The 17065-nt window shown below is 43.9% G+C and overlaps 1 protein-coding gene across 3 annotated transcripts in view; it reads left to right on the top strand.

Moving 5' to 3' along the window:
* Window positions 1-9260, top strand: part of PNLDC1 (PARN like, ribonuclease domain containing 1) — a 28366-nt gene extending 19106 nt beyond the window's left edge. For all 3 annotated transcript variants that reach the window (XM_019550005.1, XM_019550006.1, XM_019550007.1), the window contains 7 exons: window positions 3291-3355; window positions 3776-3829; window positions 4450-4492; window positions 6336-6435; window positions 7013-7188; window positions 7356-7454; window positions 9071-9260. In XM_019550005.1, coding sequence (XP_019405550.1) covers window positions 3291-3355; window positions 3776-3829; window positions 4450-4492; window positions 6336-6435; window positions 7013-7188; window positions 7356-7454; window positions 9071-9143 — 610 coding nt within the window. In that variant the 3' untranslated portion in view covers window positions 9144-9260. The remainder of the gene's footprint in view (window positions 1-3290; window positions 3356-3775; window positions 3830-4449; window positions 4493-6335; window positions 6436-7012; window positions 7189-7355; window positions 7455-9070) is intronic.
* The last annotated feature ends 7805 nt before the right edge of the window (window positions 9261-17065 follow it).

Raw genomic sequence — 17065 nt, 5'->3', positions numbered from 1 at the left:
CTAGTTGTGGATGGTCCTGTTTGGAGCAGAGGATTGAACTAGATGACCTCCTGAGATCCCTGCCAACCGTAATTTTCTACGATTCTATGATATACCCTGCAGTATGTCTGTTTTCTCCTGTTTCAATGCTTTTATAAAAACTGATTGAGGTGTTATCACAAACTTTGATTCCTTCTTCCCATGCATTTTTCCACCCATCAGTAAGTACTGCAAGACAATGCTTCATTGACTTTTTTTTTTCCATGCACAGATTGCATTATCCATTCATATTCTAACTCCAGAAGAGGCTTGCTCAAAGAATATCTGCTGGGCAAATGCTACGATGCTCTTAATTTAAATGCTGTCTGCCAATGTGCACTTTCAGCGATTGATAATGGCATCCCAGAAGCTATTGCTCTTGCAAGAGCTTTGTCAATTTTTTCTTGCTCTTCAGGTGTCATCTTGTCTGCGAATGAAGCAATTGGAAGTCGTTTAGAAACAGTTGGTTGAACTGTCTGTTTACCTGATGATGTTGAGTGGGCAACACCTTGATGCTGATGTTACAAAAGAAGCAGGAGGACTTCTGGTTCAAAAATGTTTGCAAGTGTTGCTTCCACTGTTATCGTGATCTACTTCACTCACACTCATGAAGGATTTTTTTTTTTTTATGTCTATAGGACACTACATACGTGCAAGGATGTGTTTGGTCATCCAGGTAGCATTTAGAAATGCATATTTAATTTGATAGTATTTGCAAAACACAGTTTTGTTTTTTTTTCAGAATGACTTGCAGTTGCAGTGTGGAAATGCTTTCATGTGTTAGAAGATGGTTGCACTATGTTGCTGAGGGGGGGAAAAAAAAAGAAATACGTAATTTAATAGCGAGGTTACGTATATAAAAGCTAAACTACAGCATGTGAAAAATTTAGCAATTGATGGAGGGGAGCTCTCTGTAAGATAACTGCGAACCAGCCCTTCCCTCAGTCCTCACCTCACTGCTAAGGTGTAAGGGTAGAGGGTGATTTGCTTAGAAAGCATCAGATTGGTAGGAACTCCATTATGGATTGCATAAATTATGAAACCGTACTAACTGAAAACATAGTTTATTATACCGAACTCAAAGAAATTGAAACTTACCTTTCAATAAACAAGAAGTCTACTTTCAGCTCTTGTGTGTTACCAGATGCAGTTTGTTAGATACTTCTGTGGATCACAGGGTCCAGGAGGAGGCAGGTTCCATTCCACCACCGATATTTTTAGGTTTCTTTTTCCTCTGAGGCTTTGCTACCAACAACAGGACTTTAACAGTTTCTTCACACAAGCAAGAACGGTAATAAACTGCTTGTTTCCCTGTAGCAGGGAGCTGCCAGTGTCTACTCACAGTCCTTGGAGGGAGAGGTGACCAGGTTGAAGTGCCTAGTTGGGACTCAGGAGGAGAACATATTACCCTGTTTCCCCCAAACTCTAAATCAAAGGTCACCGAAGGAAAGAAGGCTGCAGGTAGTGCAGAAATACACAAGCAAACAAGGCGGCCCTGGATCCTTCCATCTTCTTCCTGTGCAGATGACTGTCTCTTACTGGAAGAAATGCATCTTGGATTTGAGTCGTATCATGTCTACCATATCAAGGAATTGTAATCATCTGATAGTGTAGAGTCTTACATACACTTCTTCATGTTATATAGTTATTAGAAATCATTTTGAGGGAGTAAAGGGCAGCTGTAATAAATAATATTTGAAAACCTTGTTTTAAAAAGCATTTCATTCATCACTCTTAAAAAAAAAATAAAAATATTTCATTAGAATTTTTTTTCAGTTTTTCCCCAAATTTCCAATTTTTCCATTGGGAAAAAAACAGGAAAAAAGTCCTTGGAAGAAAATGGAAAAAAACCCATTTTTTTCTGAATTGCTCTGGGTTTTTTCCCTGGCCTTCACATCTCTACAAATAAAACAGTCCTACAAACCAGCTAACATGTATAGCGATCTCCGTTTACTTTCAGAGTCGCTGATCTAAAGTAAGCTCTTGCAGGCAGAGTGACTGGGTTGGGATAGCACCTGCCATTTTATAGTCCAGAATAGATTAGGACAATCCTGCTTCCCATCCTCATGCTCTTTCAGGGGTGAAATAAGAATCCAGTATGCTGCCTTATCTTGTTCAGCCTGCCTAGATCAATCTGTACTGGCTGCCAGTTACAGAATTAGAGAAATGAGGTAGAGGAACCTTTGAATTGACTTGCCTTATATACTGATAGAAGTCTTCTCTGGCTGAGCAGCATGTGTTTTCCTACTGAGTGGAAGGGAAGAATACCACCCTTCACAATCTGAAACTGCAGGAGCTTAATTAAGGGTTTTTATTCCCTTCTCATTTTATTGCAGTCTATGGTTATGGCCAGGACTATATAAATTGGCAGGGTGGGGAAGCAAGTAGAATGCTAGCCATGTACTTACGATGAATCTAGAAGAGGCAGTTGCAAGCACCAGTCTGCTTTGGATGCATTTGGTATGGAAAAGCATCCAATATTTGTGAGCTTTTGTATGCTTCATTTTCATGTCGTAAACATGCTTGGCCCCTTCTGATTTGTAACTGGGGGTAGGAACAGACATCACCTGATGTTGTCTATCTACCTCCATAATAATTTTTATGGTGGCACAAACAAACATCCCTACCCTTTGTTGTGCTATATCAGTGGCCCCAATGAAAAGTATTATTGCAGCAGATGCCTATTTGCTCTGTGGCAAGAGAGTACGGGCAGTCCAGAGCTGCCTACACTCTCCAGCCACCCCAAATGGGTGCTCTGGGGACTTGAGGGGCCTGATTCTGTGCACCCTGGGAATTGTGGCAGGATTGGGCCTCTCAAACCCCAGGAGCGCCTGCCCCACTTACAGATGAGTCCCAGGGAATCTTACGATGCCTCTCTGTAAGCAGGGAAGGTTGGAATTCCCACTTACAGAGACCTGCCCTGACATCTCTTAACAAAATTCGGCTCTTCTGGACTTTTGCTATCTGTCCCTTCCTTTTCTGCTTCCCACAGTTTAGTCCATGGCTGAAAACTCAGGCATTGGGAATAAGTTTTCAACCTGGTGTGAAGGGAAATGAAACCACATAGCCCCCTTTGTCGTTAGTCAGTGCTAAATTTTTGTAAAATCCAGTTCTGTGCCTTCAGATAGTAATGGGTAGAGAAAGCTCTGTTCAGAAATCTCTTTGGTGATTGTATTAAAGTAACAGAGAAGGGGGCAAGCAAATGTGGACCAAAAACTTTTTCCACCAGAAGTGTTGGAGACTAACAAAAATCTTACGCTTCTTTCCAACAGTGACCTGAATCCCACAAACCCGACATGCCCTGTGATTTCTCATGCAAGTGACTGTTCAAAATATGGTAGGTTTTGTGTGGGTAAAGCAGGTCGTTCAGATGTCTTCATTCCATAGGAATCCAAATATAAATGATAAATGGATATGTAAGTGGCATGGTGGATATAGGCTGCTTTTCCTTGCCTGTTGACACAATCAAGACCTTTCACTGAAGTAATTTTAAGGTTTAAGTGCAATGCCATCATTTTTTAGTTGCTGGCCTAACTGCTGCTTCCTTAGTGTCATTTTATAAGCTCCTGAGGAGACTCAGAAAAGAGTAAATGGTTATAAGGATACTGATAAGGGTGAGGAAAAGACAGGAAATGCATAAAGAAGAGCATGCATCTGATACTTGAGTGTTGAGAAAAGGAAGATTCTGATTTGGAATAGTTTGCATAGAGTTTTAGAGATGTTCTAATTTATTCTCTGTGTTGTTGGACTCTCATAGCTGAAGGGAAATATCCTCATGAGGCAGCCTATGATGCATTTCTTTGTGGATCAGGTAAAATATAATGTTCTGTAAGGGTGTTTTTACATGTGTTCTGAGCATGTGGGGGAAAGGGAGGAGGTGGGGGCTCTTGAATTAATTAATCTCTCTCAGAGCCGCTCTAAAACGCCTGCAGTGTTTTATGTGTTCAATGTCCTGTGCTTCAACATGATGGTGGGGGTGTTTTAACTAAAGCTTGTTTGTTGAGTTCTAGTTAAAGCACCCCTGCTGCTATTTTGAAGCACAGAGATGCTGAGCATGCAAGATGTGGAGGCTGCAGGAGCATGCTAATTAGCACACTTCAGCAGACTCAGTTAATCAAGTCTGTTCCAACACGTTGTAATTGCAGCATCCCTGAACATCTACGGGCACCTTAAAAATGTAATTGAACAGAAGTTGTTTCCCAGCTAAATTCCATATTTGCATTGCATTTATTCATTACTAGGTAACATTTGTTATTTATTGGTAAATTAAATTAGTAAAATATCCTTTTGTGTTAAATGTGTATACTTACACATGTTTCCTTGTGCCTGTAAGTTTTTGCTTATTCTATTTCTTTTGAGTCAGAAAGTTATGTTAGTTGTGTTTCTCCAACTTTTTTGTAATGCCATCCCTTTTTTTGTCTGTCCATCTAGTTCTTCTGAAAGTAGCTCACTTGCTCCTATGCAGAATGCCATGGTGAGTAATGTTCATTAACTTCTCTTTGGGAATTGTATTATGTTCGTGGCTGTTCTGGAAAATAGTTCTAGTTTGCTCATCTCATGGTGATGAATAAACAGCATTATCTCTTGTGAATAATTTTTTTGAAAAAGAAAATCCCATTGCTGCAACTAATTAGCTTCTTTTTTCAAGCAGTACATAGCAAGTTTCAATTTTGGAAAGAATTCCAACTCGCATCTTTAAAAAACAATTCAGGGTATAACCTGGCACAAAGGGACTGATCATAGAAACCTTTCTTTAGTTGCTCTTTCATTCAAATCTAACTCATTCTAATAAGGATGGCATTCTTTCCCTGCCATCTTGTTGCAAAAAGCGGTTCGTTTCTCTGGAGGCTCGCAAAAATCACAGACACACAGTCATCAGTCGGCACAAAAGGTTGTATTTGTTTGCAAACAAGGTCAGAGTGGGGCATTGATGCCCAAATCAACTTCTGACCAACTAATTGTGTTTGCAAGCGGAATTTATCTCCTCTCTCCTGAGCACGTGTGCAGACACCGGAACTCTTACAGCTACTTCTGTTTCATACAAACATACATGTAGTTACATCATTACATACATTGCATGTATAGTATAATTAGCTACTTAAGTATGCAGGGCGGAGAGGTAAATATGCATCAGCTCATTAAGCATGCCCAGAAACTACAACAGTTCGCCAAAAGTTCATACCCCAAGGCCACAGTCAATTGAATTCCAGCTTCTGTAATCAGCATGAGAAAGGCTAAGGCAGGTGAGGGGGAGAAAGGAGCCTTGGGCAGTATTTCTTTCTTATCAGGTGCAAGATGCAAGCTGCGCATTTCTAACAATATTCCATTTCTAACAATCTGATGGGTAGTTTCCTACCTGTGTGAAACATTTGGCAGCTTCAGTAAAGTTCCTCATGTGCATCTGTTCAGCCATTCTCCACTGTTTGTTTAGTTGTGGGTTTTTTGAGAATATGAAGCACTGAAACTAAGCTGTTCTCTTAGCAGTAGATGTGCGCTCGCGCTCTCTCTCGTGCGCTTGCTCGCGCGCTGTCTCTCTCTCTCCCTCTCTCTCATTGCTGAGGCACACTGGCAGGATAGCTTCAGGGGTATGTGAACTGCCATGCACTTGCTGTATCTGTTGTGTACACTGAGGACTTCATACTTCAGGATTGTTCACCAGTACCATGTTTATACTAGACCAGGGGTTCTCAAAGTTTTTATGCCGCAGCCCGGCAAACTGCGGCCTGGCAACCCGTGGCCCAGCCATCACAGCCGACCGTGGCCGGAATTTCCGGCTAGTAGACAGGTAAGGATACCCCCACATGGGGATGTGGGCCAAACCCTGTGCTGCCGCAGGCCCTGCAGAAGGAGCCGTGGCCTCTAAACCCAGCTCTGGGGGCCTGTGGTCTGTGGCCACTTCTGGTCCAGCAGCTGACCATGCTGTGGACTGGCAGTTGACCCATCGTGGCCCGACACTGGGCCGCGGCCTGGGCCTTGAGAACCTTGATCTAGACCATTGGGGTGTTGGAGAGCCAACCTATGGAGTTGTTTTACCTGCCCCACATTGCTTCTGGGGGCAGGGCCTGCCAGCAGATTCCCAGCTATAGCACCAGGGGTGTGAACAACAGCAGTGTTAATCCATGTCTTGTTGCCAGGTGTGGATCTGACAGGGGCCAGAGTGAGTTTGATACCCCTGGTCTAGATAAATTATCCTTGCTATCCCCTGCCGTTTAAAAAGGCTACTGTAGCCATGAATTCTCCAAAGCATATATTTGATGTAGTACAGATTATCATGTGTTGTTTTTTGTCATCATGTATGTTTGTTTTTTCTGGCACAGTGACACAAAAGAGAATGGTCCCTCTTTCTCTCAATATCTAAATGTATTAGCTAAGTACCTGAACCAGGTGAATCTCATCCGAGCTTCTGTCTCAAAAATTGTGAGTACAACTTGCTGCATATTTGTTTTATACTCTCTCTGAATGACAAAGTTAGTAAATCAGCTGCTGCTGTTGGTTAGTGAAAGAAATTGTCGAGCTGGTGTGTGACTGCGCAAAGGCTTCTCAGTGACAGTGTAGTTGATCTTTTTCTAAATGCCAGATATGTAGGTCATCTGTTTTGTCATGTTACAAATTAAGTATATTCTTTCTCTGCAACCAAAATGCCCCTTTCCTCACTGCAGCAGTTATAATGGAGTGGAACTGCAGGAGAAATGGTTGTCTGGGTATTCCTGCTTCCACTCCTGTGATTAGTAGCAAAGGATGCCATGAGAGAGACTGATTGATGTTATCTTGTTTCTTTATTTTCTTGTGGACTCTGATGACTTGCATTTTGGGTTGTGAGACCCAAGGAGAAAAAATAATGCCCTGTTGTTGTAGAGCAGGTACTACTTATTTTGAATGTCACTCTTTGCTGCTTTTTCCTTTTCCCTTTTTGTGTTTAATTATGGAAATATTAAAAACAATAGCCAGATGTGGATTAAATCTTTGGCTTGGTTTTTACCTCATTATTTTCCAGAATTTCTCTGGTGCAGATGTCTCCAGCCGCCATCTCCCTCTCCTGATTGCCAGTGTTCAGGGGTGGCCTGGGGTGAATGAAGAGCAGATCTATCAGGAGTTGAAAGGTCTGTGTAGGTTTGATGTCAGGCAGCTGACCAAGAACCAATTCCTGCTACTCTCCAATAATTTTAAGAAGTAAGCAATAAAAAAATTCTGAACCTCTCACCCAATAATCCTCCCCCCATTTCCTTTTGTTCTACTGCTGATGATGTTATGTATAAAAGGGATTTTTTGTCCCAGCTTCAAAAGACAGTAAGAGCTGCATGGGAGAAGTACCTCATGATGCGATTCATTTATTACAGTGTCAGGGTTGTTTTGGAAGATTATAAAGATTACCCCAATTTACGGATTTCTTTCTATCACTACTGGAGGCACTCGCCACAAGTGAACTGCTTGCTACAGTAAGTGGCAATGATCTATTGTGAATAATAAGGGATCTGGGTTTTCTGTTTCCCACAAAAAAAACGGGAAAAAAACCATAGATTTTCCCCTTTAACTGAGAAAAATGCAGATCACTCATTTTAATGGAGAAACACATGGATTTTCTCCTTTTGCAAAGAGCTCTTGGCAGGTGGGAGAGTTCCAGCCTGCAAGGGGCTAGGGGGAGTGGGAGGAGGGTGGTCAGTCAGGGAGCAGCTTTGGCAGGTGAGTCGGGGCGCGGGCCAGGGGGAAGAATTGAGGGCCCAATAGGGAGGGAAGAAGGAAGTTGGGCAGGGCTGGGGCTGGGGCTGCTGCCTAGCCAGCAGGTGTGTGGGGCTTGGGGCCTGGGGCCACAATGCATGGCTGCAGGTCCTGGGCAGGGAGTGGGACAGGGCTGCAAGCGGCCTATCCAGGGGGTGGGGGAGGGCTGACTCTCTGTTTCTGTGTGTGCTTCCAAGGGGGTGGAGGAGCCATGTGCCCCCAGATCTGTGTGCAGGGTGGGGAGGGTGTGGGCTTCGGCTCCCCACCCTATTCCCCCTAACTCAGGGCTTCCACAGCCCACTGGGCAGGGCCTAGTGCAGCAGGGCTGGGCAGGGAAGCTCTGTGCCGCTGCAAACTCCACGTCACCCTGGCGAGGCACTTCCCACCCTGCTCGTCTGGCAGCAGCAGGGGTGGTGGCTTGGAGCTGTGCCCCTCACTGCTGCCAGGTGGGCAGGGGGTGCCTCACCAGGGTAGTGTGGGGATCACAGCTGGGGCTCAGGCACCGCTGTGGGCAGTGGGGGGCTCCAGCCCTTGGTTTCTGGCCCCATAGTCCTGGCAGTTGGAGGGGTGGGGGGCAAGGGAGACCGGCAGGGTCAGGAGGGCTGTGGGTGGAGAGCGATGGGCCTGGACCCATGTCCTGGCTTTCCATGGCTAAAAAAACCCAAATCAAACACTGAACTGTATAGGTATTTAGAATTTAGTTTAGTATATTGATTGAGGCAGTGGTAGGCTTCCAAATTGCTTTAAATTGTGAATATATCAATAAAACATTGTGTTCAACTGATACTTATATACATAGTGGTGTTTCCTTTTAATTGCAGATTTTGGGGGTTTTATCAGAGAATTTGTGACTTTTATGAGAGAACTAGGATCCCTGATGATGATGCATTCTGACCTCCCTTCTGCTGTATATCTGCAACTGAATAATTTGCTACCAATTAAGTAATGTCTGACACTAACAAATAGTGAACCGTAATGAAAATAACTCTTAGGCTTCTGTAGTGACTTAAAAAGCTTGTGTAAATTATTCTGACTTGGATCACCAATTAAATGTTCTCTTGTGGACCTCCCAAAACCATCATGCTGTCTTCATTGATGGATCCTAATCTATACAAGGCTCAATATTGGAATGACCAGTGGGGGAAAAAGCGGAGAATTAAAGTGTATGCGACAGAGGGAACAGTTAAAACTTTCAAGAGTTTGTAAAAGCAGTGAGACCGTGCAGGAAAATGTTATTATTAGACCTGACATATTTCAGGGAGGAGTCTCACTTTCAGAAGCACCTCTGTAATTGTAAACAGCTTCAACAATATTTCAATATTCTTTTCTCTTGTAGGATTTGTGGCATTGTGGCCTCCTGGTCTCTTTTGGCTTTTGTGCTTGGAGGATCTCTGTGCCAGCTGGTTTAAGTTTCTTAAACATCAGGAACGCTGATCTTAGCCATGTGCTCATATACCAGGATGTCCCTTCGCTTTTTCTATAGTCTGTTAACAACATGATGGTCAGTAAAACATTTTTTACCTTTGCTACGTTGTGCTTGTCTTGGTTTTTTTATGTCCCAAATATGAAGGAAAATTTGTTCTGTTTCAAGTAGACTAAAACATGTACAATAATTTCTTGAAGAAGTGGAATGGTATGACCCCACTGTTTGATGGGGGCCTTTAATGTTGTTGATTCTTCAGGACCAACTAATAGCTGAGTTCTGTTCCCATGGCTGTACTGTCATGTAAAGTGCTATGTCATGCACACTTACATTGTGGTTCAGGGAACCGATGCAATAGAAGCAGCCGCTTAAACTTTAGTAATCTTTCAGCTCTAACTGAGGGAGGATATTACAGTTCCCCAAATGTCTTGGTCCCGAAAGGTTTTTAGATGCAAGAAAGCACACAAGCCTGCAGAATTGCTACTCATGTTTGAGCATTTTGTCAGGACAGAAGTGCCCATTCACATTAGTCTGAAATCAGGCAGAAGATGGGGCATGGTGGTAGCTTAGAGTGCCTATACATGAGCTGGGAGGCTGTTCCAACACTAATTACAGTGTGGGTAATTGGGTATTCTTGTCTTTAATAGATTTCTGGTGCACGTTCATTCTGGTGCACAGTTAATGAATGCACACTGGAAATCTATTAAAGGCAAGGATACCCAATTATCTGTGGGGACACATTTCTCACAAGAAAACCACTCTCTCCAATCTCGCAGTTCTAATCCTCAAAGAGAATTTACAGAACACCTTTCACAGACAAGCCTACAAATTTCACTTTGTCAACCTCCTGGATACAAACAATCATGGACTAAATATAGACATTGGATTTATGCCATGTTATAACCTGCCTGGCATCTGACTCCCCAGCTTCCTCTCCACTATTTACCTGCTACATTCATCCCCCTAACCCCACCCCAAGCCTGTCTCTCACCCCCTAACTCCTCAATTTACATTTTAACTGACTGCCTTTCTTGCCTGCGTTGCATTCCAGCCTCTGGCTTCTTTACTGTTCATTCCATCCAGGAAGAGCACACACCAACTGCAGATGCTTCCTCAGCCTGATGAAGAGAGAGTTCTGGAGATTTTTCTGTAAATTAAGTGACTGTTGCATTTGGGGGATCCACCAAGAGTTGGGAGGGGACCTCCAGCCATCTATTCTGCAGCTATTCTTGTGATGGCAGTGTAGTGAGTCATGTCTGAACTTACTTTTAAGCTTACAAGTTTGGCTGCTTGTACAGTCTAGCCCTGCAATGTGAAACTTAGCACAGGCTACAAAACTCACCCACGAACCTGGGTAACTACTCAGGTGGGTTAGCCAGTGCTATTTTATCTGTCCTACCACTGGAACCCATGCCAGCTAGTTTAAAGCTTGCTCAGATTGGTCTATACTGCACTGTACTATCAGCAGTCCTATGTAAGTGCAAGCTATATACACTACTTATCCAAACAACCACCTGAGTTTTGTCTTTGCCCTTGTCCTTTCTCAACTCAACTACTTCCTCTGTTGTCTCCTGTTGTTCTCTTTCTAACCTAGAATATAAAATCTTTGCAGCAGGGATTTTTTTTCTGTAAAGATCTCTACACTGGTATAGCATTTAGTCTATAAGTAGGATCTAATAATGAAGGCTATATAATGATAATGAAGGCTGTATTCAAATTTATCTGTCTGACACTTGTACAGTCCAAAGCATTAAGCAGCTATTTGCTAAAGAGGAATCTTGAAAGTATACACATTTTAGAGCAGTTTTCTAAGTTTATTTCAAATACACTAAAAGGTTGGTACACTAGCCATAACCATAACACTTCAAAGTACAGAGACTGCTAGGTGCTAAGAGTAGAGCACAGACCTTTTAACTCAGTGTAGTTCTCCTGTCAGGAGTGATGTAACTAGGACTGGGTGAGAGGGGCACCTTCCCCAGACACCAAGCTAGAAGGGTGGCTAGAAATATCCCCAACCCTGCAGCGTACCCATGTCAGGAACTCCCAAAACAGCCCCCAGTTACTGCAACAGCTGAGGTAGCCAGAGGACAGCATATGTGGTGGCAGCAACAGCCCAGCCGAGACTGTTCCTGGCATGGGTAAGAGATTGCTACCTCCCACCCCCATGCTAGGAGCTGGGTGCCCACCACCCCACTCTCCCTCAGTGTTTTCCCTGGATTCCAACTTTTTTTGTTACACCTCTGCCTGTCAGTAATGGTGGGATGTTCTGTCAATAATCTACTTCAATACCAATAGAGAGAGACTTTAAATACTTGATACAAAACCTCCTGCAGATATAAAACACAACAAAATTAAAACTAAAAATATCAACTTGAAACCAATGTAAAAAAGGTATGTTAGATGGAGAATATGTCTGGAGAAGTTAAGATGTTCATGATGGATCCTGATGAACTTCCTGCTGAATTTTAAGGCATATGAAGTGGCAATTTTATTTTTCTCTATGTACCTAAATTATTTTGATTCTGCTAGGAAGACACCAAGAGATTTAGTTTGAAGTTGTAATAGAGTTAACTGAAAAATAGGACCTGATAGTTAATCAAGCAGAGACTAAGAATGCTGACAGAAGTGATGTTTTGTTGTGCAATTGGCCCCCTGAAAGTGCTCTTTAAATGAAACTCCATTACATGAGGGTTCAGATGAAGGCAGCCAGAGTGGAGCGCCTTCAATAACTTCTGTCAGTGCCTGCCCAGGAGCAGGCCGGCCCTGCCCCTGGTACTGCATGGGGTGCTCCAATTCATCCCTCACCTCCTCAGCACAGGCTGGGCAAGGCCTTGAGCTCCCTCCTCTCCATCAACCCCTCTCATCCTGCAGACAGCTCCAGAGCTGGGGCAGGGAAAGGTGCTAGAGAGGCTGCAGACATGTAGCCAGCTGCAAAGTGGAGCTCGATTTCCCCCACCCCCTTGGACCCAACAGAGAACATGCAACACCAGGGGTGTTGCTGTAACTCATGGTGCTTCCTGTGAAGCGTCATGAATTACAGTGGGTAGCTGCACGTCTGTTAGTGCCCCAAATATAGGGTCAGAATTATAGGGTCTGTCTTGATTTAAATGGGACTGTTTTCTTCTTATGCCATTGATGGATGATTACCATAGACAATAACTCTCTTTATGATCACTTTCCATATGCTTAGAGTTACTGTGGGGCCAGCAAGGGACAAAATATGCCAACCAAAGGTGTAGAAGAAAAACAAATATGTGTATAGAAATCAGTTGATTGACTGAAACTTTCCCCACATTCCTGCTGTATAAAATCATTTGCAATTCATTAATATAATCTGTTCTAACCTTCTACACACAAAAATTATATAAAATAAACTATGTTGGCTTCAGACTGTTCCTAATTCCCCTGGAAGTTAATGGGAGTTTTAGCAGTGATTTAAATGGGAACAGGATTAGGGCCTAAGTTATGTAACCAGAGCATTTTAACTTCAAGACATTGTTTGCAATCATGTCTAGCTGACTAGGGAGAATAGTGGAAAGAATAGGGTATTCAACTGAGATTTAGGAAACCTGGGTTTGATATTAGCCACAACAGTTTCTGCGTCTTGACAACTCATTTGCTTTACCCTGTATCTCAATTTGGCATCTCTAATGTGGAAAGAATAATTTGTTCTTACCTCCTAGGGTGTTCCCAGGATAAAAGACTTTGTGAATGTGAAGTGTTCAAACAATGATGAAAGTTCCTATAAGTACACAAGTAAATTTATGGCCAGCATTCATTATTCTTATGTAATGGCTATTCGGTCACATGATGTCCTATTAAATTTCCCAGTACATCAAACACAGCACCCACCCAAGAATTGATACACTTTGTCTTAGGAGACAAGCCAAAAATTTAATGATTCTGGAGAGTAAACTACTTTTTAATTCTTTTGAGTCTTGTTGGTAGGCCTGTTAGGGAAGTCTACTGCTCTACAGATGGGATGGGGGAACATTGCTGCTTCATTGCCTCATTACAAACTACCACAGCTACCTTCATGCCACCAGCTTTGTCAGGATGGACCACTGCAGGTGGTCCCTTACGCTGTAGGCTGCAGGTGGTCACTTATTCCGAGTTACCATAGGCACTGTGTGTAGGGGGGCTGGGATGGGTGTGTGGGGGGAGGTGGTTTTGTGGGGGGTGTGCATGTGTGAGGAGCACATGTGCCCCAGCAACTGTGGATAGTAGGGGACCCTATGGGTTGTTTTGGTGCAGTGTGTGTCCACTAACCTGAGATGCTGGCCTAGTGCTAGGACTCATCTGGGGCTCGGTGGGGGCATGAGGCAGAAGGAAGGCCAGATGAGCAGACAGGACTCCCTATGCAGGAAGCCCAGCTCAGCAGCATGGTGCTGCCACACAGTGCCACCTGGCTGGCCTTACCCTCAGCAGTGGTGGTGGTGGCTGGGGGAGGGGGGACACTGCAGCAGGTTGGTAATGGCAGGGCAGCCCAACTGCACTGCTTTCTCGCTGAGCACTGCAGACTTGCCCTTGGCTCAGCCCTCAGCGCCCTCCTTCCAGCCTGTCATTCTGCCTCGCAGTGCCTGCTGCTGCCACCCAGGCGCATTTTATCCTGCTGCCCTGGCTGGCCAGCTCCAGTCGGCTCCGGGCATGGCTGGGAAGGGCAGGACTTGCTGACTAGGCCCTGGGATTAATTGCCACTGACGTCCCCCAATAGCTCCTGCCCAGCACAAGCAGCAGGGCAGGGCATGCATATGTGTAGCCCCACCTGACAACAGTGCCCTGGGCAGCCACCCACGCTGCCCACCCTAAAGATGGCTCTTGTGTACAGGGATACAGAAGAGAGTAGAATTTGATCTATATTGGAAATCAACATCATTTTATACTCAAGAGTCTTACTGTTTCTAATGTTTTATATTAATTTGTGACTAATTCTAAGCACATTTTAAATACAGTGTAATGAAAGTTTTAGATACACAGTTGAGTCAAGTTAAATACAGCATAATAAAAGCTCTAGATTCACACCCTCCCCCTTAACCCTTTGGACTAGTGTGGGCTGGCATGCCATCTATACACCCAGCTTCTGTAACCAGGAACTCAACAAGGAAGTAATTGCGGTTATGATGTCCATCCAACTGGCACCCCTCCCCCTCTCCCACCCACAAGCCTGGATGAAAGCTGGGTCCACCCTTAGCATGGGTCTAGAGCAAGGCTTGAATTCATGTCTCTGGAGTTGCAATGACATGCCACCAAGCCCCCTTAGATGCACAGTGCAATCACTTATTTATGCATCTCGTGCCTGAAGAAAGAAAAGCTGGAACAGTAGCATACTAAGAGTTTCACTCAACTATTTATGTAATAAATAGCTGCATCATCATGAGTTTTCAGCCCCAGAGAACTAGCCAGAATCATGTTCTGTTATGTGTTTTCACCAAAAGACAGGAAATGTTGCAATATAGGGTTGCAGCTGAAGGAGATCTCTGTAGAGATGTAAGTTGTGGCTCCCTAACGCTGCGGTGGTGATCTTGCTGACTGAAGTTAACTAAAGTCTTAAAAGGATTTGATACCCAACATGAAATCATTTTATGACAGCTCAATCTGTAGATGTTAGCTTAGAGGGGAAGGAGCGGTAACAGTCTATTGGATGGAATAAAAGCCATCCTCCCCAAGCCAACGTAAGGACTGTGGGGAAAATATTTTATAAAGTAGAGCAGAAATCACTTAATGCAGGATGTAAAAGTCCCTTTCCACTGAAGAAATGTCCTTTCCCTGTAAGGTCCCAGGTCTTTACCATTAAAAGCACTTCAGGGCAGCCAGGTCAGGAATGTCTCCCGCCACCATTGGAGTAGGAAATCCCTCCTCCTTCACCCTTGCCAATAGATAGTTCAATTTTTATTTTAAGGTGCACCCTCCTGCTCATACCTCCTGCTGAGGCAGGACACCTTGCTGACTTCATAGCACCAGTGGAAAAGGGAGATTCACAGAATGGGAAATAGCACTGTCTGGAAGTGGGAGGTAATTTTCATATGCTGCTGAAACTTCAGCAACTCTATGCTAAGGAGTCTGGCCTCTAGTCTGTCTCGCCTGCTGTTGTGTCTCAGATGAAAGTGGTCCCTTTTTAGTTAGCTAAGTGCAAAGGGCTATTATGCTGCTTATTGGACTCATCTACTTCACTTCGCAGACTATATAGCATTTGGTCACAATGAGTCCTGTAGATACAGTTACATTAATATTTTCTCATGTACTGGTGGTTTAGGAAGATAAATGGAAAAGGAACATGAGGGACAAATATATTCTTAACAGATTTAATCAACAACTAGTTAATAGCTCTCAGGACATTAGGAGAGTTGAGTTTCCAGATTTTTATACAGATGAATACACAGTTTTCTTTCTGGCCATAGGAGACGGGACAAAGGAGCAAAGGCTTTAAGTTGCAGCAGAGGAAATCTAGGCTGGAGATTAGGAAGAACTTTCTGACTATGTTGGAGCAGGCTACTTAGAGAAGTTATGGAATCTCCATCCCTGGAAATTTTCAAGAGCAGGTTAAACAGATACTTGCCTGGGATAGCTTAGTCAGAGTGATCTGGTCTGAGCACAGGACTGGACTAGATGACTTGACAAGGTCCCTTTCAGCCCTGTCTTTCCCATGAATAATTATTTCCATTGCTGGGGATTTCTGTTGGTTCCACTGCTAACTAATCATTTGCTCTTAACAGCCCTAGTCTTGGTTCTGTTTCTCTTTTCAAACTAATGTTTCTGTCCCATCTTTTAAGGCTCTCTGGAGCACCACATGGATTGGCTCCTTGAACCATTGCTGCTTGTGTCCCTGTACTTGGGCCTATACTCTTTAACTTCTTTATTAATTACGTGGACATTGGTGTCAGAAGTGGACTGGCCAATTTCACTTATGACACCAAACTTTGGGGTAAAGCATCCACACCTGAGGACAGGAGAGTGATCCAGGCTGACCCTGACAGGCTCAGAAATGGGCAGACGAAAACCTGATGGTGTTCAACATTGAAAAATGCAAGGTACTCCACCTTGGGAAGAAAAACCCATAGCACGCTTATAGGCTCGGCAGTGCTACGCTTGCTAGTACCATGGATGAAAGGGACTTGGGGGGTCATGATTGACCGTAAGACGAATATGAGCCCTCAATGAAATGTCACAGCTGGTAAAGTGAGCAAAACTCTGGCTTGCATCCATAGATGCTTCTCAAGCAAATCCCAGGATGTCATCCTCCTGCTGTACTCAGCCTTGGTGATGTTGCAGCTGGAGTACTGCATCCAATTCTGGGCTCCACAATTTTAAAAGTATGTGGAGAAGCTTGAGAGAGTGCAGAGGAGAGCCATGTGCATGATCAGAGGGCATGAGAACAGGCCTTATGATTACAGGCCTAGCACCATGGGACTCTTCAGCCTGGAAAAGTGCAGGCTCAGGGGGGACCTGGTGACAGCCTGTAAGTATATAAAGGAGCGTACATCAGGATCTGGGGGAACAGCTGTTCACCAGCCCATTTCAGGCTGGATATAAGGAAGAATTTATTTACTGTCTGAGCCCCCGAGGCCTGAAACAGACTGCCACCAGAGGTGGTGCAAGCACCTACTCTGGACTCCTTTAAGAGACATTTGGATGTTTATCTTGCTGGGATCCTTTGACCCAAGCTGACTTCCTGCTCCTGGGGCAGGGGGCTGGACTTGATGATCTCCTGAGGTCCCTGCTAGCTATAATGTCTATGAAATCTTTCCCTGTGCTTTTAGTCACCTTTACATTTACTGTATTCATCTAAAGTGCAAACTGAAATCCTAAAATGAAACTCCAGGCATTTAGAACATCACATGTACAACTCACTAACTTAAATCAGAGCAGGAAAAGAGTATAATAGTAACCAAATAGCTACCTTTGTTTTGT

The sequence above is a fragment of the Crocodylus porosus genome, unplaced genomic scaffold, assembly GCF_001723895.1.
Source record: "Crocodylus porosus isolate Cpor-Errol unplaced genomic scaffold, CroPor_comp1, whole genome shotgun sequence".
Classification (NCBI taxonomy): Eukaryota; Metazoa; Chordata; order Crocodylia; family Crocodylidae; genus Crocodylus; species Crocodylus porosus.
This window is presented reverse-complemented; position numbering and strand designations above follow the sequence as displayed.